This window comes from Pleurodeles waltl, chromosome 7 (assembly GCF_031143425.1).
Source record: "Pleurodeles waltl isolate 20211129_DDA chromosome 7, aPleWal1.hap1.20221129, whole genome shotgun sequence".
NCBI classification, from domain to species: domain Eukaryota; kingdom Metazoa; phylum Chordata; class Amphibia; order Caudata; family Salamandridae; genus Pleurodeles; species Pleurodeles waltl.
This window is the reverse complement of record NC_090446.1, coordinates 137,316,431-137,343,884: the sequence shown is the minus strand read 5'-3', so window position 1 is coordinate 137,343,884 and position 27,454 is coordinate 137,316,431. Positions and strand designations below refer to the sequence as shown.

The window sequence follows — 27,454 nt, the reverse complement described above, 5'->3', positions numbered from 1 at the left end:
GCGCCTATGTTCAACACTAGCTCTTACTCCTACTCCGCCTCTCCAACCTTTGGATGGCAATGTATGACCAGAGGGGTGGGATATTGTTGCGCAACCCTGGGATAGGGTTCACACTGCTTGCACTGTCGCAAAGAATATACACTCAAACAATAATGAAATGTGGTCCGCTCATCTATGGTCCTACTTAATGCATAAAGGATGACTTTTTTGTGCTTTCACTTTCTTGAAAGGCAATAACCTCACAATTAAAGGCTGTCTTCAGCCAAACTCAAAAAGATGCTTAATTACATCAGATTAATGTACATCACCCCTGGCCATAGAGCCCACAAGACCTAAAAAATCAGGTACAAGATATGGGAGAAATCCATATTTGCCAAAAGTGCATAAAAAGAATGCAGCTTTATTGCGCTGTGATACCTGGTACTCGGCTGTGTCTGCAGATTCGTACGCCTCGAGCTCTTTGACATCTGCAGACCCATTGGGGAGGTCAGTCATGCCACTGGTCATTGAACTACTGCTCCCAGAAGACTCTTTGGAATCTTCCTCAGTCAGGTCTATTGCAGGTCGACCATTGAGATGGGCACCTTCAGCAGTCGCTAACTTCTTCTTTGGGACATGAAGACATAAAACTAAATGAGCATTTGAATAGGGACAGAATGATGGCAGACAGAGAGAAAGCACATGATCTCATGAAAACATTGAAAACTAAGGAAAGTGGAAAACAGACAAGGAGGGAGAGACACAACAAACTGCTGTTGGTGGTCATTTCACTAGTACAGGTGGTTGGGATTATGGAGAAAACTCCTGGCCCTCTGCTTTTCAGAAGGCAAGATGGAGATTACACTAAGCAAGTGAGAAAGCAATGAAAGGCAGAAATAATAACTAAAGGCTGGGCGATATCTTCTAAACGCATTCATGTAATGCAAAAGAGCAAAATAGTGCTTTCACAGATACCAAAAAAGGACCCACCTAAAACAAGCTTCAAATCTAGGATTTTTTTTTTTTTTACACACAAAGGGTGGCCAAATCGGGTCACTGCTTTGGGCTTAATAGTCCCAGTGGCTGTCAATTACCCTTTTCTTTTCAATGGTTTAGGCACAGCCAGCAGCTTCTAATCAGACTCTGATTGACAGGGCATGTACATTGAAAAACACCCAGGCTGAGGCAACGCCATGACACATAACCTAGTAAGACAGCTGGATGTTATTAGACTGGTAATAATAAATCCAGCCAAAGAGCAGTTGAGGGCAGCCATACATGTGATAAAGGAGGTACCATTAACATGGTAAGCCAGCACCCAGACCAAAATGTAAGGGGTGTACATGAAGTAGGTTACTAGCTACACCTTACAGACCTGCTGCTGAATGGAAACCATAGACCACAACATGTAGTGTGGGAAACGGGTAGCAGAGATGGGAAAGGTAAGCCAGCAAGAGAGGAGGAAAGATGGAGGATAAGGAAAATGAGAATAAGGAAAAGGTGTAAAAAATGGACCAGGGATTCATCAGTAACATTTCACTCATATTCCTCTTGTGTCTTTATGATCTAACAGATGAAGGATTCTAAATCAGCAATATTGCTTAAGAGGGTCCTAATATTTAGAAAAGAAAGAGAAAAATGACTTTAAGAGAAGACAGTGAAAGTTGTAGATGGCCAAATCTGTGTCACTATGGTTGGTGGCTAGGAAAGTCTTTGGAGGTAATGTTTTATGTTTGACAAGGTAAGGTCAATGTTTCCTATTTCAATCTCTCACAGCATCAATGATCTTTCCTTCCTGCACACATTTGATAAAATCACAACTAATTAGTCTGGGAAGGTTGGTCCTTTCTCTCTCATTCTACAGCTTGTAGTCCATTAGAGATGTTTTTGTCCTATCCCAAGCTTGGTGTTAGCCTCCACTGCTTCACATCTTTTAATGCAGGTGTAGTCCCTTCTATCAGTCACTTCCTTTGTATCATTGCTCTCTCCCATCTCAATTTTTCACATGTTTAGCTTATGGCTTCACTCTAGTCATAGCCGTTTATCTGATTCAGACTCTGGTGCTTTCATCACAGTTTTTGTTAAAGATAGCTTTTTAAGCCATATTCAAGCATGAACCAAAGGATAAACTACATGGAAAGTTTCACATTTTCATATCGTTTAGCTCATCTAATCCCACAAGCTGCATTCTCGTTGACTGACGAGCCAAACTATATCAGGACAAGGAGTGTCTCTATGCACTCCCACAAGGCTACACACCTTTGTGTCATAAGTGGAAAATGGTGTCTCAGACTCACAGTCGGCTTGTATTGTTGTAGGAAACTGTTGAGGTTCGTACGCAGAATGTCCTCATCCCCATGGCTGGCTTAGATGATGCCAGTGTCATGTGGAGTGGCTAAGCTGCTGGAAACCTCACACACTGCCTGCATCATATGACCCTACTACTTCCTTGGCCATACAGTAGAGGTAACAGTCAGCAAACACCTAACTGTTGAGGGTAAGCTACACAAAGGTATTAAACTTTACTGTGCACAGCTCACAGTTTCATCTGTAGGCCCTTTAAAACTTCACCCCCATGCAAAACTCCAGTTAGTGATCTCAACTTTCGGTACTACTGGCAAATGAAAAATTACAAAACCTAGGGACAAGGATGGATTAAGAGAAGTGAAATCAAAAGATGACAGACAAGAAAAAATGAGGGACACAATAAAAAGGGACTGAGGGAGAGATGCCAAAGAGGATGCAGCCGTGGCATAGGAATGAGGGCGTATCCAAATGCCAAAATAGAGAAAAAAAAGTATGAGAATAAACAGAAAGAGTGTAATCGTTGGGAAAACAGACAGAGGAAAAGAGGAAGAAATCAGAACCGAAAGAAAAAATGAAGGAGAGACTATATAAGTGGAACAAAGATTGTCAAGAGCTCTTTAAAATGGACCAACCTTCTGAGCCACACTCTCCTTTGGGCTTCCAGAGCCATTCTCTGATCGACGTTTCTTGGTGTGGAATGTTAGACCGGCCTGAAATATATTGCGAGGAGAAGGTTTTCGGCGCAGGTTGCCCTCCACACCTGCAGCACCACGGATTCTGATCTGCCAAGTTAAGCACAAGATTATCCTTCTGTTATGTTAAGTAGTTATAGCAACATATCTATAAGCCATGGAACAACAACCGCAGCAAGGCACCTGATGATAATCATCATGTAGCAGTGCAACCGGGCAAGTCCTGTGCATTTCATCACATTTATTGGTTTAAAGTGGAATGACTGTCATTATCCTTCATCTGCTGTAGTAAAATGAAAAGTAAAACTGTGTTGTTTGGGAGCATAGCACAGTACTTAATCATTATGCCAGGCATTTTCAACAGAACTCATAAAAATAAAATGATGCAACACACAGTGTTATGTCTGTACATGTTTTAAATGTGCATTTTAAACTCTGTATGTATATCCATATTCTAAATTGTGCTTGTGTAAAATGAAATCTATTTTACTGGTTCCTTGTACAAGTGTTTGATATGCTGGGGTAACAGGATTCTGAATATAATCGCAGCAACAAGCGGACCACCATTAAGTCTGTCTTCATCCTATAAAAGTATTGTGACGTAAAATACTTTATGAGAAGAAATTGCAAATATAGAAAACTATAGCTGAAATGTAAATGCATTTAAACGATGAGAAATGAGAGAGATCATTATTTTTTTAACCCACACCTCCAATGCAACCACAACCGGCATTTTTTGCTTTGTATTTTGAAACCTGGGAATTGGACGTTTCCATTACAAATTTCTTGTTCCTCAACCCTGGGCACTGCCAAATTTAAAAGTGGGACTTACTCTCTGACTAAAAATCTGATAGTCAGAGCCCAATCAGATATTACACTTGACATTAGGGTCTGCACCTCAGATATGGTGCCACTGCAGAGGTTTCAGCATACAACAAGAGGAAAGGTTATGCAACTTTTTGATAAGTAAATTCAACAATTCCTAGTACAGTGAAATATGTTTAAACCATTAAAATAACAGGCTATGTCATTTATCCACCTGTACTCCAAAATAGATAATTTAGGGACCTAAACAGTTAACAACCCAAAAAAGAAGCACATTTATGAAGAAGGTTGGGGATACAGCAAGCCTGGACTCATCAAGCACTACTCAGGTCCCTAACTGCAGTGTACAAAGAGGACTAATTTCTAGATGTGCAGACCTCACCAGGTAAGTAAGTACTGTTACCCAATGTGAGATATTTACCAGGTGCTGTAGATACTACTTATTCTGAAATTAATTGCTTTGTATTTAATGAAGATCTGTACCTAGAGTCACTTAAGAATTCTAAAAGAATGTATGCTTTGTAAAAGCTGGACTAGAAACAGTATCATCATGGGTAGATAAATAGCAAAATCACAAGGGCTGTCAGCAGCTAGGAGAGGGAAGGCAGTAGCAGTGGATAAGGAAATCCACAACCTCACCTCTCACAAGCTTAAATTGTTCGGAAATCTAAGTATAATAAAAAGTACCTCGCTGAAGCTCAAAGGCCAGGAAAGGTCATCCTCAAAAAATTCTTCAACCTTCTTCTTCGAGTAGGACATCTTCACTTTTCCACCTGTAAGATGAAGAATACAAAAAGCTCACATGTGTAATCATCATGAGAAAAAGCAATTATTTGAAGCCTTTACTAAGGCGGCGGGAACGCACTGAGAACAATTGTGCTTTACATGTTCAAGGTACCTATTAAGGTTTCAATGATTCTTATTGAATTTTCATAATACACAACTTCGGACAGGCATACCTGTGTGAACATAAAGAAAATATTCCCTCAACACACAAATCTCCATAGTGACACCTTTGCTGTGATAAGACTAGCCCAGATTGCACATTCCCCTTCACTTTGACCCGTGCTAGCATATACTTCCCATTGTCGGACAGACCTAGGGCTCAAGTCTTTCAAGACCCTGTTATCATTCAGATATGTCCTGAAAGGATCCATGATGCTGTTAAACTTACAGGACTCTCTGTTCCAATCATCTGCTAGCTTTTCCTGAGCAAGTAATTGCCAGAGTTTCTGGAGCCACACTTCCAAAGTTGGTGTCAATGTAAGTCCTCACAGACCAAAAATAGGGGGTGATTCTGACTATGGCGGACGGCGGAGGCCGTCCGCCATAGTACCGCCGCCAAATGACCGCACCGCGGTCAAAAGACCGCGGCGGCCATTCAGACATTTCCTCTGGGCCGGCGGGCGCTCTCCAAAAGAGCGCCTGCCGGCCCAGAGGAAATGCCCCTGCAACGAGGACGCCGGCTCAGAATTGAGCCGGCGTAGTTGCAGGGGTGCGACGGGTGCAGTTGCACCCGTCGCGTATTTCAGTGTCTGCAAGGCAGACACTGAAATACTTAGCGGGCCCCCAGGGGCCCCGCGGCACCCCCTACCGCCATCCTGTTCATGGCGGGTTTCCCGCCATGAACAGGATGGCGGTAGGGGCTGTCAGAATCCTCATGGCGGCGGAGCGCGCTCCGCCGCCATGAAGGATTCCCCCGAGCAGCGGTAAGTCGGCGGGAGCCCGCCGACTTGCCGCTTCTGACCGCGGCTGAACCGCCGCGGTCAGAATGCTCGTGGGAGCACCGCCAGCCTGTTGGCGGTGCTCCCGTGGTCGGTGGCCCTGGCGGCCACCGGCCGCCAGGGTCAGAATGACCCCCATAGTCTGTTTACCGACACATATTAGTTAGGAGATTATTTTCCATGTTATTGATTGCAATGGATATGTGTCTTCCACCGGAACCTCTAGAATGATTAGTGCTTGGTCTCCTTTTACCTATCTAACCTCCATTTGGTAAACACTATTTAGAATGTCTGCCCCAGAAATCCTTGAGTTTGGGACATGTCCACAGTATTTGCATGACTGCAACGATTCTCCACATTGTCTCCAACAAAACCTGGGCTGTGTCTCACCTATTATGTGTAGTTGAGAGTGGTGTGTAGTAACTGTGATATAAGATTGTACTTTGTGGGGCATGGCATGTTGTTATCTTCTGTAGCAAGGTTATATTCTTCAAAGTAGTTGACATGTGTGATACTTTCATTAGGCTGGTCTACGTTACCGGGCACATGTTTTTCCTGATGTGTGTGGGTTTGGTAAATGAATCACTTCTGTCCTAAATAACGTTGGAAACAATGGAATTCCAGAAAAAACAGGCGGAGAATGCCAAAGACGTTCGCACATCGACATAGGTTTAACAAATGTTCATTAGTAATGGTCTTTTTCGAGCAACAGCAAGTAGTGGGTGCCAGGCTAGCCGTGCACCTGCCACCTCAGGTGTCAAAGGAACACCCACTGGAATCAGTGAGTGGTAGCCTGTGTAATTAGAACAAAAGGCCAGGGCACACCCCAAGTATAACTTTGTATGGTAGATCCAAGTGGTGCTTCAGTAATTGAATCAACGTCTGGCCAACAGGTGACACTGGATATTTATTACAGGTGAGCACAAAATGGTCAAAATTCCAATCAAGTGACCACATAAAGTACAAGTCCAGACAGCAAAAACAGCCGACATGTGTTTCGTCTTCAAGACTTTGTCAAGGCTGTGAAATAAATAAACATATATACTCAAATATGAGATGTAATGTAACTACACAGATAACCAACATGAAAGTCAATTATATGTAAGAAAAGGGGGGGGAGAAAAGACGCAACCAATTATACCCAATGTGGCAGAGTTGATGTCAGATTTGTCAGTGATAAGTCATATCAAAATCAGAAGGATGCGCACCAAAGGTGAAAAAACGTGCACAGACAAAGAGTGCACTGTGTACAAGTGATAGTCACACACAAAATCCAAATAGGTGTTGCACCGCCACATACGCAAAAAACATTTGTAGACAGTGAAAAAAGTCCAGTACTCTAGTCGTTAAGAGGTGAAATCCTTCTTATTTAATGCTTTGCAGGACCAATGCTTAGTAATCTTGCAGTTCCGTAAATGCAGCCAACAGTACAATGAATAAACAGCCAACGGTACAATGAATAAACAGCCAACGCGTTTCACCCAATCGAGGGGCTTCTTCAGGGCAAACTGGAGTCCAATCAGTTCCAATAGTAAAAATTGTAATAACTAGTTCAAAGCCAAACAAATAAGCAATCGTAGAATCTGCATCTGTGATCCAAAAATAGCCCGGTCTGATCGACCGTTAAAGTGGAAACGGGGCCCGCGGAATTGTTATGCCGGTCCCGGAGACCAGCAGTATAAAAAACAAACTGATTTGGTCTTTCAGTTAGAGCTAAAACTAATGAATACACGATTCTTTCAAAGGGGTTACTCGCACAACACGCTACGACGAGCTAATAGTAGAATCAATCATGTAGAAAGATCTGAGCTATTGGTTTCCTCTACCAAAAAGAGGGAATCAACTAGACCTCTCTCTTTCATCACTCCTTACAACGCAATTAGCTCGAATATATTCAAAATTCTCAAGAAACATTGGTCATTACTATTAGCCGATGGGCACCTCAAGAAAAATCTCTCTCCCAAACCGAATATTACCTACAGCAGGGGACCGGCCCTACGCAACTATTTGTGTCATAGTTATCTACCACCTGACCACAAAGAGACCTGGTTACCTACAGCACCACATGGATCCTATAAATGTGCACATTGTAATATGTGTTGTTTTATTAAAGACAAATTGATTAAATTTCAATACAACACGCCAGTTACATATAGGATTAATAAGTTCATCAATTGTAACACCAAATTTGTGGTTTATTGCTTAGTCTGCATGTGAAACCTCATTTACGTGGGCAGCACCATTCGACCACTCTGGACACATTGCCGGTAGGCCAGCACACTTTCTCTGCATGCAGTGATCTTCTATCAGGCTTTGATTTTGTGCTGTTTTCAGTTTTCATCAACTTCCCTCACGTCAAGGGTGCCCACTGAGTGCTGGAATATGTAGTGCTCGCTCAACAGGGGAAAAGCTTTTTCTAAGGAGGCTAAAGTTCGCTGTTGGTCTTACCGTGGTAGATAATCCAAAATGGGTTACCCCATCTGTATTTGATGTCTTTAATTTTTAGCAGTTCAGCAACAGGTCAAAAGTATTTAGTCATGATGACTCCCTATTCCTTGTAGAAGTGGACTCTAGTAGTCTCTAAACAACTCTAGTCACAAGGTTATGCGGGGAACCTCTTGTACCCTCTACGTTCCACTAGACTGATCAGGCCCACGTACGCTCTAATATAGTGTTGAATAGGTTCTGGGTAGGTCTCCACCCTGTATCTCATAGGTATTCTGCAGATACAGATGTTTTTTCATCATGATTGGTTCATGAGGTCTTCGCATTTCTCCTGAAGACTGTCTGTGCTGTTTCTCGTATGTGATCATGCATTGCTGGAGGTTATTTCAGTCATCAAATTGCTTGTGTACGCCCTTTTCCTCCTCCTTCACTCAGCTCCTTAGTCCAACTATGTCCCTTCGCATTTCTTGTAAGTCACTGTGTAGGTCTTTTTTGACAGATTGGATGTCTTTCTTGGTCACCAGGAAGACCTGTAAGAGAAAATCTTTAGTGATACCTAGATCGAGGTTTGTCCCAAGTTCTGAACCTCTCACACCCCATGGGTCTGCCTTTGATCTGCTTCTTATGTCCATGCCTGTCCCTAGTGTTTCGGTCAGATGCAGCAAGTGTTTAATGGACTGTTCGTTCTTTGTCCTCCCCGGGTCACATCTGTGGTTCTCAATCACCGTGATCAAATTGGGAGCCAGTCTGAGCTCCGTTGCCCTGGCTCTGTGTAACCTGCAGTCAGACCTTCACTGCCACGCTAGGGGGTGTCACAGCACAGGTGCAGACCAAAGCATTGTTGTTCCAGGATGTATTAGGGTCCCTGAGGTGTACAGTTGTTATCACCCAGATTGCCTCAGACTGCGGTTTTAAATAATATAAGAGTTCAGGATGTCCTTCCGTAGCACTTCATCTCAGGACTTTAGGAACACCAGACCAGGCTGGTCTGAAGCTGTGGGGGCCCTTCTTTCGGGTTCTGTATGCTGCCCCTTCACAAGGGAGCTTCACATTTTTTGGGGGAGTCACTAGGGGTTCAACTGTGCATATTTTTAGCTGCTGCATGCTGAAGGTGTGCGTTGATCTGCCTGTTCAAAGTCCCCTACAACCCACAAGCACTAAAACAGTTGTAGGGTAGCCACATGGGGCCCCACTCTCTATTACTTCCTGAGGTTATCCCCCACAGGTTCGACCTCACGTTCTCTGAATCAACATGCTTATCTGGATTCTGCCTGCTCACATTATATAGAGTCACTCTCAGATCACAGTCTACAGAGAGGCCTGTTTGAAAAGCCAAGCACTGAGTATTCCATAGGCCTCCTGTCAGGGTGTGAAATGTTTCACTGCCAGGGTGTCGACCCCCCACCCCTCTCCGTGCACTAGCCCAGTCCCTGTGCTGGTACTTTTGTCTCTATTGACATGCAGGGGCAGCTTCCCCAGCTCTGCACATTCATGTCCAGTACACATTAGGCCACCTCCCCACCTGTGGCGCCTCTCAAGCTTGTGCCACTCTAACCTAGGGTCTGCAACACCAGCATCCATCATCTTGAGGCCAGTGCACAGACCTGCCAGGGCTTAATAGGTCAGGCCCCACCAGGCAGCAGATCTATGTCCCATACTCCCTGCCCAAAAGGCGGGGGGAGCATAGCTTAGCTGGAGATTCCAGGCCCGGACCAGAAAGCTCTGAAGCTAAGCATCCGCAATCTTCAGCTAGCCCAAAGTATCTTTTAAAATCCCAAACGTAAGCAACACTTATGCCAAGCCAGCACAGGCTGAACCAAATAATAGTAAGATTGCTGCTCCAATTAACCATGTGCTGATCTCTTACCTTTGAACTTGTGGCCAAATCTATAGGTTGTCAGATGGGGTAGTGTCCATCGGATGGCCCGAGGGTACTCCGCCAACCAATTTTAGAGAGGACCGCTGACCCTGCGGTCATCTCTATTCATTGAAATAAACACTGATCATGGCAGTTCCCTTCAATGCATTAAACATTTGGTAAATGACCTCAGTCATATTTGACAGCTGTCCACTCAACTCGGGTTTTTCAAAACCTCCTAGAGCAGACGTTTGTATCTGAAAAGCAAAAAACAAATGACCCACACTGGGAGTTTTCTCTGAGGGAGTTCATTATTGTTGTTGTTTTCTCCAGTTCCTCGCCACAAGGTTTATCCTAAAGGTGATAGGCAGGGAAAAAAGGCATAACACTATGCCCTCTAAATTGGACTGCGGAGTAATGTCCTTCTTTTGACAGGCTTAATCTGTTGAAGGGAGTCTTTTGTCGACAGAGTCAACAGGGGTTCCATCCAAGGAATACAGGCACTTTGGGGTCATGGTACCTCCCATCGTGTTTGCAAAGAAGTGCCTTGTCTACCAAATCCAAAATCAAGTCTTGGTCTTAAAATCCCAGCATGTACATTCCCATTACAGGTCTCCAATATTAATTGTAACCCACCTTTCTGGCCAGAGCAGAAAACCAAAAACGTGTTGTAACTTAGGCATAGGAAGAACGATTGGATTAGCAACTAAACACTTTCTTTCCACATGCCAATGTAACAAGAAGAACCATATTTAGTAATTGAAGACCTAATGTATGGAAAAGACAAGTAGGAAGGCCATCCAAAGCACACCTGCATCCTCTGAAGGATTAACAGCACATTCGTCACCTGGTTAAGAATCAGGACAATTTTTAGTTTAATTTCTGAGGAAAATAATGTCCTACATTTTTCAGTTTTTCTTTTCAGGCATTTACATTGTATGCTGGAGTAATCAGACTGCTGTTGGTGAAGTGTCTGTAGTGAGGGTAACTAGAAGAGACCGTAGACTGGGAATAAGGGGATGGAAGGTCTTCTATCACATGACAGGTGTCCTGAAAGGAAACATTTCATAAAACAGAAAATCTTGGGATATTGCATCCTTTTTCTCTGTTTGTATGTTTGTCTTCAAACACTGGAAGCAGAACATCTCACATACCAAGCGCTTCATATAATAAAACATAATATGATATAGTATGAGCTTTGCAAAAAGAACTAGTTACTTATCTTCTCTAACACTACTTCTGGTAGACACTGTATGTAACTGCAGATTCCTCACCTTATAATTAGTTCCTGGGTAAAATTTTAATTACGATGGAGTAATTTGCGTAATTAAGGGAATTTAGCATTATGCTTGTTACTAAAATTATGTGTTGTTGTGTAATCATTCGAATTTGCAATATAAATTCACAAGAGAACGCAAGTGACTGATTTTTGTGGTGGTTTTGTTTTTTGCAAACTTTTTTTTAGCACAAAATGCATCCTTGCATAAAAATGGAAGCCATGTCTCTCTAAAAATATAGAAATAAAAGACAGATTTGCATTTCATGCAATTATATGTAATTTCATTTAATTTTGCCTACATTTTGCGATTGACACAGAAGCACATCGTGCAAATTTCACCCACCCTACTTAGAATATCCCCATGTGCCAGACTGGTTCCGGAAACGTTCCTACAGAAACACTCCAGCATGCCGTCACATGGTGCCATGTGGCCCTGTGCTGGCTCCATACAGTCCCAGCAGTGACAGAATGGAACTGCATGTAAACGCCATCCCTGAACCCAGATGTAAGTTGCTTATTTTCTCCTTTTGGGTGTCCTTTAATTTTAGATCTTTTTCAATGAAAACTCACCTTTTTCCCCCATTCCAACTCAGTCTTTAAATGGACACAATTGAACAATACATGCCATCACTGCCGTCACAACCCATGTAGAAAACACAACCCCCCCAGACTCAAAGGTAGGGGTGTAGCATTGCCAGAGGGTGAGCACTGTACCAGATGTTGGGACCATTGTAGACATATACGTGCCTATGTCGGGAAGACAAATGTGTGGGTCACACATGGCTGTGGACACACTGGTACAACACGCATATCGCACACATACACAACTGCCAATTGAATACTAGCACCACAATGACGATACACTCACAATGGACAACAGTGTCGATTTGTGCGCATTGCAAGGAGGGCAGTTTTGTGCTATCTGTTGTGTATGTGAGTCAGTACAAGTATGAATGAGTGTGTGGACTGGCTGCAGGAGGGAGTTGGAGTGGGTGACATGGTTGTGTCTGTATATGTGTTACTTGCATGTCAGATCAATGTTGCTGTGAATGTTGTATTGCCGTGTGACACATTCACATGGGTTTTGTTGTTGTGTGGCAGACGCTGCCATGATGTGTGCAGTTATGTTTGTGTATGAGTGTGCTTGTGCTTGTGTAGTCGGTGGTGTAGTTGTAATGATTGTTGTGGTTGTGTTGTTTGTTGGTGCAGTGCCAATGGTGTGTGTTAGTGTAGCTGGTGGTGTAGTTGTATCGGTTGTTGTGGTTGTGTTGTTTGTGGATGCAGTGTCAACGGTGTGACGTATGCCAATGTGTGTTTTCGGCATGTACTGATTGTGTTGTGTTGGAACTGTAATGGATGATGGAGTGTATGTAGTGTGTTGTGTAGTGTATAGTGCAGAGGGAGACATAAGGCTAAGGGACAGTGTGTGTGTGTGATTTACCTCTATTCCATAGCCCCTGCCATTGTACGAAGTCCACTGGGTCCCGCTGCCGTCTCTCTCGGTTAGCAATTCACCACCAGTCAACTGCTTACAGAGTTGTAACATCTAAATACGGCGGGTGCTAACTTGAAGGTGTTTTTGGGTCCGCTGCCGACACGGTTTGGCGGTAATACCGTCCAGGTCTAAGTCAGCCACTAAATTAAGCTCCTACTGTCGCATTTCTTGAAGTGTACCTTAGTCAGAGCCAAAAAGATAATGGGGCCACTGCTGGAGTATCCACCCTAGTAGACACACTGGTTCGGAGACAGGCTGTAGGAAGACTGCTTTTGCTTTTGTAATCTTGTAGTGCATCAAAGGTCAAGCTCGGGCTGAAGTTAGTTCGGTGACGCACTTCAATTCAGCACTAAATCCTCTTCCAGAGCTGGAGTCCTGTATATCAGTGTTGACGAGGAAGGGTCCAAAGGCACACCTGCACCAGAGAAAATTTAAAGTGCACCAAAAATCTGCAGTATGGCCTCCTTGAAGGTATCAATCTTCTACAGAGATGCTGATGGCCCTGGAAACTCAGGCGCACCAAGATCAATTGGGGAATTTGTTCCGGAAACCTAGAGGGAGACTGACTGACGTGACACCTGTGTGCCTTCTCTCTAGATATAGAGTGGTAGGATGGGGTCCAGTCTGCTTTGCTTTTTTGTGTTTTCATTTTATCGACTTACCAGAGAAGTCTGACCGCCACTACTATTTATGCTCGAGGGGAACACAGCTTCGCTTCGTGGTCTGGGATTGCCCTCAGCTGCATAAGAGAGCATATGTTGCACAACTTTGTATCATGTCCCAAGCCAAATCCTGTCATTTTAGGAGGGGGCATTGTTCCATAAGACTCTTGATTCGGAAGTGGTAGTTGTCGGAAGACCGGCGAAATTGGGAGCACAAGAGCTGACCTCAGCATGCAGGGGTGGCACTTACATGCATCTCTGCTCATTCACTTCTGGAGTAGTAAAGAGCCAATGTGGAGCCACACAGTGCTATCAAACAGTGAGCAGGTGCTTTGCTGGATAAAAGTTTCCTGTCTGGAGAGTATTCTAAGTTGAAGAATCTATGGTTAGATGTATTCACCAGAAGCAGTAAAAGTGTGCTGGAGCATTACTGGAGAAAAGTTCCCAGTCTGGTGCAAAGAGACTATTACAAGGAGAGGAATGTATGGTTAGAAGTATTCATCAGAAGCAGTAAAACTAGTCTACCCTGACTCTAGTCAATAAGATCTACATATCTCAATCAGATATAATTCTTGTTCACCCTACATTAACCGAAACCCTGCTTTGACACAATCATATGCAAAAAACATTACCAGAGGCACAACGATGGCTAGCTATTGTCACCTTATTAACACTTACACACAGGAATGTAGTTATTTTGTCATCATTAAAAAAAACACAATAGACACACAAATGAGTGCCATCCTTGTTACAAAACACCACTAAAACCTGATATAGTCATCTTCTACTATAAAATTACATAAATATCATATCATGTTACCAACCAACATCTCACCCACACAAAACAACATTCCTACACTGAATGGGCCAATGGAATGTTGAGTGGTTTGCAAGTGGTAGAAGTACCAATTGCAGTGAGGCTGTTACTCGACAGAAATGCTTGCTATGCTTATTGCATGAAAGATAAATCTCTCAGAGGAAAGTGGTAGTGCTCATCCTTATCTGAAACCACACAACAGTGAAACATCTACAGTGCCCCCTAGGTGCTGGTATCTAGGGTTTCACTATGCACAAGGAAAGCCTGTGCACCTTAACCAATATATAGAGGAACCACCATTTTGCTCTAAAGATTTTGCGTGAAGCAGTGGAAATAAATATTTTCTCCAGGTAATGTAGACACTTAAGCCATCTTACTCCAAAACACAAAAGCTTGTTGGGGAAGATCGAGGCAACCAGAAGAGAAGTGCACTGCGATTAACTATGGTCTGGTTGATCTATGCCAGCGAGACAGATTTTGTTGCCCAAATAGGCAGGCTGGGGTTATACAATGACAACGATGCTGGGCAGGATGCTGTAGGTCAGGCATGTTTTGTGAACTAGAGGGATTAGAGAATCCTTGCATCATCTGGCACATCTAGGCAGAGCCAGCCAACACTTATCTAAAGGAGAAATTATTTCCAGAAAAGATACAGGAGGGTGCAGAGTGGTACTTCTCTGAAAACTTGGGGATGGTGACCTCGGCCAGTACTCTCCTGCAGGCCTTCAAGACGGTAGTTAGGGGGCAGGCTCAAACATTAACAGAGGGCTTGAAAAAGGAGCGTCGCCTCCAAATTGATGCACTAGAGGAAGAAATCTCCAAACTAGAATCAGACGCCCTGCAGGGGTGATGCGGTTGCGCCGCACCACTGTCACAGGCTTTTACTTAAGCAACAAGAGTTAAGAGACTTAGCGGACAGCAAGGCATGAGCCCATGCACTAGCTACACAAAGGCGTATATATGAAGCTGGGGGCAAAGCGAACAAATTACTGGCCTGGCTAGAAAAAAGGGATAGGGGCAGAAACCAGGTTGCAGAAGGGTGTAATGAGGCAGACACACGACATGCGGTGAATGATGCAATAGACAAAGCCTTTGCCACGTGTTATGAATGTATATATTCCTCGTTGACGTACCACACGTACACAGACTGCATTGAACTCATGGGGGGCCTCCTGCTTGTTGAACTATCTAACGATGATAGTGGGGAGCTGGACCAAGAACGGATGACTGAGGAAGTACAAAACGCCATTAGTGAAATCGCCTCTGGGACAGCAGTGGAACCCAGTGGCCTGCCGGTAGAGCTCTTCATGTGCACTGCTGATACCGCTGCGCCTCACATGCTACCAATGTTACAAGTTGTTAAGGCAGAGAGGATCCTGCAGGTAGACCAGACATTGGCCTCCATTAGTGTTACTACATAAAGAGGGCAGACCCCCAACTTCCTGCAGCTCATCCCATCCTATTTCACTGTTGAACTTGGAGGCTAAGATATTGGCAAAAATACTAGCGAATAGATTGCGGCCTTTGATGGCCAAATTAGTTCATGGGACCAAACCGGACTCAGGCCTCATAGGAATACTAAGCTAAATTTGAGACACCTGTATGTGATTTTACATGCGACTGGGGCCCCGGGCACAGAGGAAGCAGCAGTACTCTCATTAAATGCGAGTAAATGATAGCATTGAATGCCCGTATCTGAAAACTAATTACATTGGGCTTTGGCCCCCAGTTTTGTGCTTGGCTCCAGCTGCTATATAATGGCCCACAGGCAGGAGTTAGTCAATGGGGTGACGTCCCATTCTTTTGAGCTCCACAAGGGGCACAAGACAAGGTTGCCCATTATCACCCTGGATGTTTGCCCGCGCACTGAAACCATTGGACGTTTGGGTGTGTCAAGAACCCGCTGTGTGGGGTATACCAGCAGGGGGCTGGTGGGAGGCTAGGATACCCCTCTATGCAGATGTCCTCCTATACGTCACCAAACCTCGTTGCTCTATAGATAGACTGTTCCATATCCTCCAACTTTTTGGGGCCTACTCCGGCTATCAGATAAACAGGAAGAAATCTTTAGTCTTTCCCTTGATCGAAAATGGAGTGACTCTGCCATCAAGGTGTGTAGCCCTGGTAACTACAGAAGGATTTTCCTATTAGGGAATCTATGTGACAAAAAACCTGACAGAGTTCTTCATAAGGAATCACTATACGCAGTTGGAGCATCTTGTGCGGTTGTTACCCATTGAAGGAGGCTCCCGCTCTCTTTGATGGGCCAAGCTGCCCTTTCTAAAATGATGTTCCCGCCCCACCTTCTATACATGCACTAGAATACCCCACATTCAAGGTGCTTCCGGACTTGTTCGCAAACATAAATAGGGAAATAAGTAAGCTCTTGTGGGATGCAGGTAGCCCTCCCATATCCCTCAGGAAGTTGCAAACGGCAATATTCGATAGAGGTATAGGGGTTCCTAACATACAGATGTACTACTGGACGACCCAGCTGCTTTCGGTTAATGACTGGGTGTTTGCCAAGGTGGTGGAACCAGAGTATAGGGTTGACAAAGAGGCGATGGGAGAGGGAGGGTATCCCTCAGAAAGAAGGTCTGCTCCCATCTCATACACAGGCAACTGTAAGAGCTTGGAGGGAAGCCACCAAAAGCTTGGGATCGGGAATCAAACTGACGAATATGACCCCACTTTGGTGCAGTGACCAACTAAATGATCTCTGTGCTCTGAAAGGCCTCCATAGATGGGGACTGCTTGTGGTAGACCATCTGGTGACATCTGGAGGTGGGAGAACGTTAATTCCTCTGGAGGACTTGCATAAGGAATAGGAGCTGGGAGCCTCAGAAAGCTTCAAATATATCCAATTGAGCCACACGCATAAAGGGTATTTGCAGGTGGGGGACTAGTTACCTGATTCCACCCCATTAGAGGGCCGCTTGCTACAAGATCCTATGCCCGAAGAACAAGTTACTTACCTTTGGTAATGCTTTTTCTGCTGGATACAGTAGCTATCTGTGGATTCCTCACCTTATGAATTCTCCCAGTGCGCCAGTGTTCGATGGAAACTTTCTTCCCAGCTCTTCATGTCGACGAGGACGTCACAATTGCACAGCTCCGCACGTGACTCCGCCTGACGTCATCGTGCCAATCAGAGGTCCTCGCCAGCGTGCTGAAGTCAGTTTCACAATTTTTTAAGTGCCTTTGAGGGGAACAGGTGAAAACCGACTTCACAAGAACAACACATATATACCAATCCAAATCCAAATATAAATCACAATATTTGTTTATATCAAAAACACCAAAAACGTATATACAGATCTAGCAAAAGAACTCTTGGTATGACCAGACAGGCAACGGGGAGGCGGGTGGGACTGTGAAGAATCCACAGGTAGCTACTGTATCCACCAGAAAAAGTGTTACCAAAGGTAAGTAACTTGTTCTTTTGATGGATACAACTACGTGTGGATTCCTCACCTTATGAATAGAATCCCAAAGCAGTCCCGTACTCAGAGGTGGGTGCCTGACCAAGAAACCTTGCACCACAGAACGTGCAAAATGGCCATCCCTCCTGACTTCCGAGTCCAAGCAATAATGCTTCACGAAAGTATGGAGGGAAGCCCAAGTTGCAGCTTTACAGATTTCAGCAACTGGGACACCTCTAGCCAAGGCCGAAGTGGAAGACTTAGCACTGGTGGAATGGGCCCTAATACCTTTAGGCGGAACCTTCTTTGCCAGTGAATAACAAATCTTTATGCAAAGAATGACACACCTGGCAAGGGTTCTCTTGTGGACGTCCTTGCCCTTCATCTTGGCCACATATCCAACAAAGAGTTGATCATCAATACGAAAGTCTTTTGTCTTTTCAATATAAAAACTCATAGCCATTCTCGGATCTAGGCGATTAAGTCTTTCCTACTCCTTTGAAGGATGGGGAGGAGGGTAGAAGGATGAAAGTGTTATAGATTGCCCCATATGGAAGGGAGTGACAACCTTAGGAAGGAAAGCTGCCCTGGTTCTTAACACCACCTTGTCAGCATGAAAGGATGTAAAGGGAGGTTTCACACTAAGAGCCTGGAGCTCACTCACATGCCTAGCAGACGTGATAGCCGTTAGGAAGACTGTGTAGGAAGTTGGCTCTGTATATACTATTTCAAAGTAAGAAATAATGTGCACAGAGTCCAAGGGTTCCCCTTAGAGGTAAGATAGTGGCAAAAAGAGATAATTCTAATGCTCTATTTTGTGGTAGTGTGGTCGAGCAGTAGGCTTATCAGAGGGTAGTGTTAAGCATTTGTTGTACACACGCAGGCAATAAATGAGGAACACACACAAAGACAAATTCCAGGCCAATAAGTTTTTACGTAGAAAAATATATTTTCTTAGTTTATTTTAAGAACCACAGGTTCAAGATTTACAAACAATACTTTAAATGAAAGGTATTTCACTCAGGTATTTTAGGAACTTTGAATTATCACAATAGCATGTGCAGTTGGCAATAAGCTGTTTTAAAAGTGGACACAGTGCAAAAATCAACAGTTCCTGGGGGAGGTAAGTAAATGTTAAGTTCACAGAAGGGTAAAACACTTACAGGGTTCAAAGTTGGGTCCAAGGTAGCCCACCGTTGGGGGTTCAAGGCAACCCCAAAGTTACCAAACCAGCAGCTCAGGGCCGGTCAGGTGCAGAGGTCGAAGTGGTGCCCAAAACACATCGGCTTCAATGGAAACAGGGGGGCCCCGGTTCCAGTTTGCCAGCAGGTAAGTGCCCGCGACTTCGGAGGGCAGACAAGGGGGGTTTTGTAAGGCACTGGGGGAGGGGGGAGGGGGGGAAGGAACACAAGCAGGCACAGAAAGTACAACCTCAGCGGCACAGGAGCGGCCGGGTGCAGAGTGCAAACAGGCATCTGGTTTTCAATAGGAATTAATGGGGAGACCCGGGGGTCTCTTCAACGATGCAGGCAGGTACTGGGAGGGCTCCTCGGGGTAGCCACCACCTGGGCTAGGCAGAGGGTCGCTCCTGCATTGGAGTTCGGCTCCTTCAGGTCCTGGGGCTGCGGGTGCAGTGTGGTTTCCAGGCGTCTGCTTCCTTGAAGCAGGCAGTCGCGGTCAGGGGGAGCCTCTGGATTTCGTCTGCAGGCGCCGCTGTGGGGCTTCAGGGGGGTCAACTCTGGCTACTCTCGGGCTCGCAGTCGCAGGGGATTCCTCCCTGTAGTGTTAGTTTTCCGCAGGACGAGCCGGGGGCGTCGGGTGCAGAGTGGAAAGTCTCACGCTTCCTGCGGGAAACGTGTGGTCTTTAAAAGTTGCTTCTTTGTTTCCAAAAGTTGCAGTTTTTTTAACAGGGCCGCTGTTCTCTGGAGCTTCTTGGTCCTTTAGATGCAGGGTAGTCCTCTGAGGCTTCAGAGGTCGTTGGACCCTGTTGGAATGTGTCGCTGTTGCAGTTTTCTTCGAAGTAGGGAGACAGGCCGGTGGGGCTGGGGCCAAATCAGTTGTCGTCTCCGTCTTCACTGCAGGGCTTCAGGTCAGCAGTCCTTCTTCTTCTTTAGATTGCAGGAATCTGTCTTCCTCGGGTCTGGGAGCCCCTAAATACTCAATTTAGGGGTGTGTTTAGGTCTGGGGGGATAGTAGCCAATGGCTACTAGCCCTGAGGGTGGCTACACCCTCTTTGTGCCTCCTCCCTGTGGGGAGGGGGGCACATCCCTAATCCTATTGGGGGAATCCTCCATCTGCAAGATAGAGGATTTCTAAAAGTCAGAGTCACCTCAGCTCAGGACACCTTAGGGGCTGTCCTAACTGGGGAGTGACTCCTCCTTGTTTTTCTCATTATTTCCTCCAGCCTTGCCGCCAAAAGTGGGGGCAGTGGCCGGAGTTGCGGGCATCTCCAGTAGCTGGGATGCCCTGTGGCGCTGTAACAAAAGGGGTGAGCCATTGAGGCTCACCGCCAGGTGTTACAGTTCCTGCAGGGAGCAGTGAGAAGCACCTCCACCCAGTACAGGCTTTGTTCCTGGCCACAGAGTGACAAAGGCACTCTCCCCATGTGGCCAGCAACATGTCTGGTGTGTGGCAGGCTGGCACAAACTAGTCAGCCCACACTGGAAATCGGGTATGTTTTCAGGGGGCATCTCTAAGATGCCCTCTGGGTGTATTTTTACAATAAAGTGCACACTGGCATCAGTGTGCATTTATTGTGCTGAGATGTTTGATACCAAACTTCCCAGTTTTCAGTGTAGCCATTAAGGTGCTGTGGAGTTCGTGTTTGACAGACTCCCAGACCATATACTCTTATGGCTACCCTGCACTTACAATGTCTAAGGTTTTGCTTAGACACTGTAGGGGCATAGTGCTCATGCACCTATGCCCTCACCTGTGGTATAGTGCACCCTGCCTTAGGGCTGTAAGGCCTGCTAGAGGGGTGACTCACCTATGCCACAGGCAGTGTGAGGTTGGCATGGCACCCTGAGGGAAGTGCCATGTCGACTTAGTCATTTTCTCCCCACCAGCACACGCAAGCTGGTAAGCAGTGTGTATGTGCTGAGTGAAGGGTCCCCAGGGTGGGATAAGACATGCTGCAGCCCTTAGAGACCTTCCCTGGCATCAGGGCCCTTGGTACCAGGGGTACCAGTTACAAGGGACTTACCTGGGTGCCAGGGTTGTGCCAATTGTGGAGACAAAGGTACAGTCTAGGGAAAGAACACTGGTGCTGGGGCCTGGTTAGCAGGGTCCCAGCACACTTTCAAATCATAACTTGGCATCAGCAAAGGCAAAATGTCAGGGGGTAACCATGCCAAGGAGGCATTTCCTTACAGACTGTTTTCAAAACTAAAAGTCTCAACGAACAAGAATGTATAGGCTCAAATGGTGAACCCATTAAAAAAGTAAGAACCAAATTCAAATTCCACTGAGGCATGACAAACAGAATGGGAGGAAACTTGTTAGTCAGGCCTCTCAAGAACCTAATAACTATAGGAGACTTAAACAAGGAAGGCTGATCAGGAAGGCACAGAAAGGCCGACAGTGCTGATAAATAACCCTTCACAGTTGCAACTGCACAACCCTTCTGTGCTAAGGAAAGGGCAAAAAAGGAGAACATCAGACAAATGGGCCTTTAAGGGATCAATTTGCCTCTCTCCACACCAAGTAACAAATTTTGCCCATCTGTTGGCATAGACAGTTTTGGTGGAGTGTCGCCTGGCCGACAAAATAACATCCACTACTCCTGGAGGCAGAGAAAAAGAACTCAGATTGCCCCGTTCAATCTCCAGGCATGCAGATGCAGGCTCCGGAGGTGGGGGTGTAGAACCTGCCCTTGCAACTGTGAGAGGGGGTCTGCCCTGTTAGGGAGACGGAGCGGAGAGCACAATGAGTTGGAGAAGATATGAGTACCACACCCTTCTTGGCCAATCCGGAGCTATTAAAATGACCTGAGCCCGGTCTTGGCGAATCTTCCTCAGAACACGAGGAATCAAGGGTATCAGGGGAAACACGTAAAGTAACTGGTCGCACCAAGACATCTGAAACGTGTCCCCCAATGCTCCTTGCACCAAATACTGGAGGCTGCAGAACGACGGGCAGTACGCGTTCTCCCGAGGGGCAAAGAGGTCTATCTGTGGAAAACCCCACATCCGGAAGATGTAAAGAACCAGGTCTGGATGGAGACGCCACTCGTGATCGGCCGAGAAATGCAGACTGAGACTGTCCGCACGTACGTTGAGAACCCCGAACAGATGGTTTGCTACTATGCAAATCCGATGATCCTGAGCCCGGGACCAGAGCCGCAGAGCCTCTCTGCAGAGAAGGTACAACCCTACTCCTCCCTGCTCAGTGACTGACCGAGAAGGGACGGGAGGAAGGCCTTGAGAGCCAGACGTATCACCCGCAATTCTAACAGATTGATGTGAAACATGTGTTCCACTGGAGACCAATGACCTTTGATCTCCACGTCCCCCAGATGAGCTCCCCACCCTAGAGTGGAAGCATCCGTTATGACAGTGGCCACTGGAGGTGGTAAACAAAACGGCCTTCCTTGGGAAAGGCTGCTGTCCACAGCCCACCATCGTAGATCCGTTGCAGCGTTTCTGGAGATCGTTATCAACTCTTCGAGACCCCCTTTTTGTTGAAACCACTGCTTGCGGAGGCACCATTGGAGAGCGATCATGTGCCAACGTGCATGAGTGACCAACAGAATGCAAGAAGCGAACAGACCGAGCAGACATAGGACCTTGAGGACTGGAATAACCGCTCCATTTTGAAACATTGGAATCAACGCCTGACTGTCCTGAATCCGCTGAAGCAGAGGATAAGCCCGATTCAATGTGGTATCAAGTACTGCCCCTATGAACAGGAGGCGCTGAGAGGGCTTCAGGTGAGACTTGGGCACGTTCACCAAAAAGCCCAGGTTGAACAACAACTTTGTTGTCACTTGCAAGTGATGCAGCACAAGCTCTGGGGACCTGGCTTTTATCAGCCAATCGTCCCGGTAAGGGAATACAGATATTCCCTTCCTTCTGAGGTCCGCTGCAACCACCGTCATCACCTTCGTGAAGACCTGAGGTGCCGAAGTAAGGCCAAAAGCAAGGACCGCAAACTGGCAGTGTTGCGACCCCAACACAAACCAGAGATACTTCCTGTGCAACTTCAGAATGGGGATGTGAATATAAGCATCCTGCAAGTCAACAGACACCATCCAGTCTTCCTTGTTCAACACCAGAAGCATCTGTGCTAGAGTCAGCATTTTGAATTTCTCCTGTTTGAGGAACCAATTAAAAATCCTCAGGTCCAGGATAGGCCTCAATCAAACATCCTTCTTGGGAATCAGGAAATATCTCAAATAGCATCCCTGACCCCTTTCCTGCTCTGGAACCAACTCCACTGCACCTTTTGATAAAAGGACTTGAACGCCCTGCTGCAACAACAGGAGGTGATCTTCTGAACAAAACGAATGACAGGGGGGTGGAAGGTGGAAACTCCCAAAAAGGAAGGGCATGACCTTTCCCCACAATACTTAGTACCCAAGAGTCCAACGTGACTAACTCCCACTTGTGGAGAAAATGAAATATCCTGCCCCCTACAGGAGAAGCATGATCTACGATGGATGGAAAACTAGGGCTGCTTTCCTTGGTGTGTTCCCCCAGAGGAAGAGAATGAGGCAGGGGGCTGCTGGGTGGCTCCTCGTGTCCTAACCCTCCCCCGCCCTCTAAAAGATCTATAGAGAGGGATGGCAGGCTGTTGAGTGCTGGACTGTGGCCTTGCACGATAAGAGGATCCATGGCCAAACCCACTAAACCTCCAAAATGATCTGAAGGGAGTATATGCAGACGCCTGAAGCCCCAAACATCTTGCCGTAGCCCTGCTGTCTTTCGTTCTACAGCAGAGTCCGCCTTGGACCCAAACAACTTTTTGCTGTCAAACGGAAGGTCCAACAAAGTTGTTTGAACGTCCGTTGAAAATCCAGAAGACCTAAGCCACGCATGCCTCCTGGTGGCCACCGAAGTACCCATTGCCCTGGCAACTGAGTCCGCTGTATCCAGATCAGACTGGATAATCTGCTTGGCTACCGCTAGAGTGTCCAAAAGGAGCACATCAAACTGCCCCTGCATATCCTGCAGCAAGTTTGGCACCACAGCTCTTGCCGTATCCATCAGGGCATGAACATACTTCCCCAGCACATAGGTAGCATTGACCGATTTTACAGCCATACTACAAGAGGAGAAACTCTTCCTGGCTGCTTGCTCCATTCTCTTGGACTACCTGTCCGATGGAGTAGCAGGAAATGAGCCAGGTGCAGAACAAGAAGCTTGGACCACCAAGCTCTCAGGAGTCGGATATTGGGATAAAAATCCAGGATCCCCAGGAGCAACCCTTTACCTCCTTGCTACAGTCCTGGACACCGCTGGAGATGTGACATGCTTTCTCCAAATGTCCAAAATAGGCTCAGTAAGAGCATCATTGAAAGGGAGCAGGAACTCCGCAGAAGTAGAGGAAGGATGCAATACCTCCGTCAAAATGTTTGTCTTTACTTCCGAAGCTGGTAACGGAAACTTGGGTCGGATCCGAAGCTTGTGACACCGGCTACTGAACCAACGCAGGTGAAAAGTGAGTCGGAGGACTCGCCGGGGACTCAACAACCTCGATCAGTGATGGCGCTGGAGAAGCCTGAGGACTCTGAGGCTGGGGAGTAACAGTCGGACTGACCTCCCACGTCATACGACGTCGTCTCGAAGGGGACCAAGACCGATCTCAGGAAGAACGGCATGGAGAATCGTGCCGGCGCCGCTTCTTGTGAGATCTCAATGACTTATGAGAAGAAGAGTCCATTGTCTTAGATCTCCGATGACCCTTGTATCCTCTCTTAGCTTTTGCTAAGAAGAGTTTAGCCTCTCTTTCTTTTAAATCCTTTGGGTTCATCCTCTGGCAAGACACGCACCCTTCCATGTCGTGGTCCGAACTCAGACACCACAAACAGTCTTCATGAGGGTCTGTGACTGACATACGACCCCGCACTCATGACAAGGCTTAAAACTGGATTTCTTTGGCGGAGACGTTGTAACAAGTACAACAAGACACCTTTGAAACAGTAGCTGTTCGAGAGCCAGGAAAAAAAAACGTAAGCGGCGAAGGCACGGAAAAAAGGGAACTGACGTCAGCACGCTGGCGAGGACCTCTTATTGCCATGATGACATCAGATGGAGTCACGTGCGAAGCCATGCAATTGTGACGTCCTTGTTGAAATGAAGAGCTGGGAAAAAAGTTTCTGTTGAATGCTGGTGCACTGGGAGAATTCATAAGGTGAGGAATGCACATGTAGAGGTATCCATCAGAAAAGGTTATTTCCCTAAGCTATAGGAAAGTAATTAATCACTTCACCGACCCTTGGCTTTCTCTTCGTGAAGCATGTGAGGGAGACATAGGCATGCTGGAAGACGACGACTGTCAGGAAGCCCTCCAAAGTTCTAGGGAGGTGGCCATCCAGGCCAGATTCCGCCTTATCCAACTTAGAATCCTTCACAGACCATACTTCTCCAGATCCTTCTTACATCGCATGGGTCACAGTGATTTCAACCTGTGTAAAAAGGGATGTGCAGGGTGGGTAAAGATTTTCACATATTGTGGGACTGCCCCGTAATCCAACAGTTCTGGGAAAAGGTGGTCCTTATTATGGCCCTAGTAATGGGCCTCACGATCCCGCTGGAGGCCAGATGGTTAGTGTTACACATCTCAGGAGAGGAAGCTTGGCCCCGGCATCAGAAGATGTGGCTGGTGTTGGTGGCCAGGGTGGCCAAGAGACATATAGCAAGATCCTGGGGAGCAGTTAGGCCATTGGACATTCATGGCTGGAAAGAAAACATGTATTGGTGTCACCACACGGAGAGGTCTAGCTATCAGAGCCAACGGTGCCCTCGAAAATTTGAAAAGTTATGGTCCCAATGGAGCATGTATAGGAGCTTGTAAGGGGCACTAGGTGGTACACGAAGGGGCCGGAACAGGTTGGGCATGATAATACGTGTGAGACGTCGCTATGGACCAACAGCGATTGATGTTCTTAGATTAAAATGAGGTTTCAACCTATGAGATTTGTAAAATGATAAGATGTTGACCATATAGATTCTCTCTTCTGCTTAAGGTCCATAATCTGGAACTGAAATTGTTTCATTGTCTTATGCTGAGTAATGGTTTAATAAAAAGCATATAAAAAAAACTGTGAAGAAGATATTTTCCATAGAAGTCCTTCAGGCGATCTGGAATACTGAAGGGGATTTCTACCAAGACAATAGGTACTCTATACCGTGATTACACTCTATCCCCTGAATACCAACCACCTCCTGAAGGACCCACCACAGCAGAATGGAAACAGCTACTTTACAAAATGTATAATGTCAGCCTGACCTTAGATAGAGATGACCCCTGTCTCATGATATTGCTGGATCTCCCAGCCACCTTAAACACCACTGACCATAGAAACTCAATCCACACAAGTTCTGAATGGGATTCATAAGCAACATCCTTCACTGGTTCTTCTCCTACTTTTCCAACCAACACCAGTCCATTCATGTGGGCACCTCCAAGTCCCAGAATAATCCTATCACCTCTGGAGTACCGGAGGATGTCAGCTTCCCCCACATCATCTTTAAGCTCTATATGAATCCCCTTGGGACTCCACTCAGTGATAACTGCAAGAAATCTGACCAATATACAAAAGATCACAACTTGAAGGTCTCCTCTGCTCCAGTCATCTTATGGGTCAAGCAAGATCTACCATCTATATGTAGATCAGCCCCACTATGACTAAATTCTTATTTTTCTTCTGAGACCAGGTAGCCACAATTAGTCAACATTTGGCTGAATGACAGGGAGCTGGACTGATTTACATCCTAGATTTCAAACACTTCCACTCTCAAGGGCATACTGTACACCTTGGCACATAGAGTCAGAAGAAATATGTCTGTTTCCACCATATTGATGGAACTCTGTTAACCTATGACTTGCTGGTGTGCACTATGTTCAAAACCAGCTGTAACATTTAAGAAGCTATCATAGCCAGAACCTGTGCATATCTGACAGACAAGTTCAACATTTTTGGTTGCTCTCAGAACACCCACAACCGGGCACCAGACAACTAGAGGCAAAGAGGCGCTAAAACAAAAAAAAAGACAATATTCCCTTTAAGTCTATGCACTCTGCATCAAGAACAATATCTGTATATCAATCAGGGCTACACCAACCCTGAGCCAATTTAGATTGTGAGTTTAAGACCTACCTCTTCTAAGGGCACCACCTCACCGGCACAAAGTTATAACAAATCTCTTCTGCTCCCAGACTACAGACACTTCTCCAATCACTTGTTGACTGTACCTTTGCTGTTGACAATGTCGAAGTTGGACTCCTGCTCTAGGCAAGACTGCTTGTTTAGGGATGATGGCACTTTTGTTTGTAGGCAGATAGGCCAAGCCTACAACAAGTCACAACTGTTGGCCCAATCCTCCCGGCTCACAACCTGTACCTCACCAAAATCCCAAATAGTCAACAGTGACTTGTGGTAGCCTTTACACATAGATTCAAGAGTGCAACATCTCAGGGGGGTTGTGGTTAAACGGAAGTTAACCTTTCTTCACATGAGCAACAAGACTCAGTTACACACAGGCAATGAAGAAGATACAGTAAAGTTTTCAATAGGTTTTATTAACAAGACTGCAATCTACTGTACAATGCATGGGCTGCAATGATTAGTATAGTAGAGTCGTGAATATAAAGACCCCCACCATCTTGCAACAACATGAGATGTGAAATAGGCCCTAATGCCCTAGCATGATGAACCTTATTTCTAACTAAAAGAGAGCTAGGTGTGATAAACCTAATCTGCCAGTACTGTGCCCATGAGAAGAGC

The 27,454-nt window shown here is 45.8% G+C and overlaps 1 protein-coding gene across 7 annotated transcripts in view; it reads right to left on the bottom strand.

The window, feature by feature from the left end:
• DNMT3B (DNA methyltransferase 3 beta) overlaps window positions 1-27,454 on the bottom strand; it is a 543,013-nt gene that overhangs the window by 334,622 nt on the left and 180,937 nt on the right. For 4 of the 7 annotated variants that reach the window (XM_069243402.1, XM_069243397.1, XM_069243404.1 and 1 more), the window contains 3 exons: window positions 4,491-4,576; window positions 2,919-3,068; window positions 418-606 (listed from right to left, as the gene is read on the bottom strand). In XM_069243402.1, the coding sequence (XP_069099503.1) occupies window positions 418-606; window positions 2,919-3,068; window positions 4,491-4,576 (425 nt within the window). The remainder of the gene's footprint in view (window positions 1-417; window positions 607-2,918; window positions 3,069-4,490; window positions 4,577-27,454) is intronic. The other 3 variants (XM_069243401.1, XM_069243403.1, XM_069243399.1) reach the window with 2 other exon arrangements.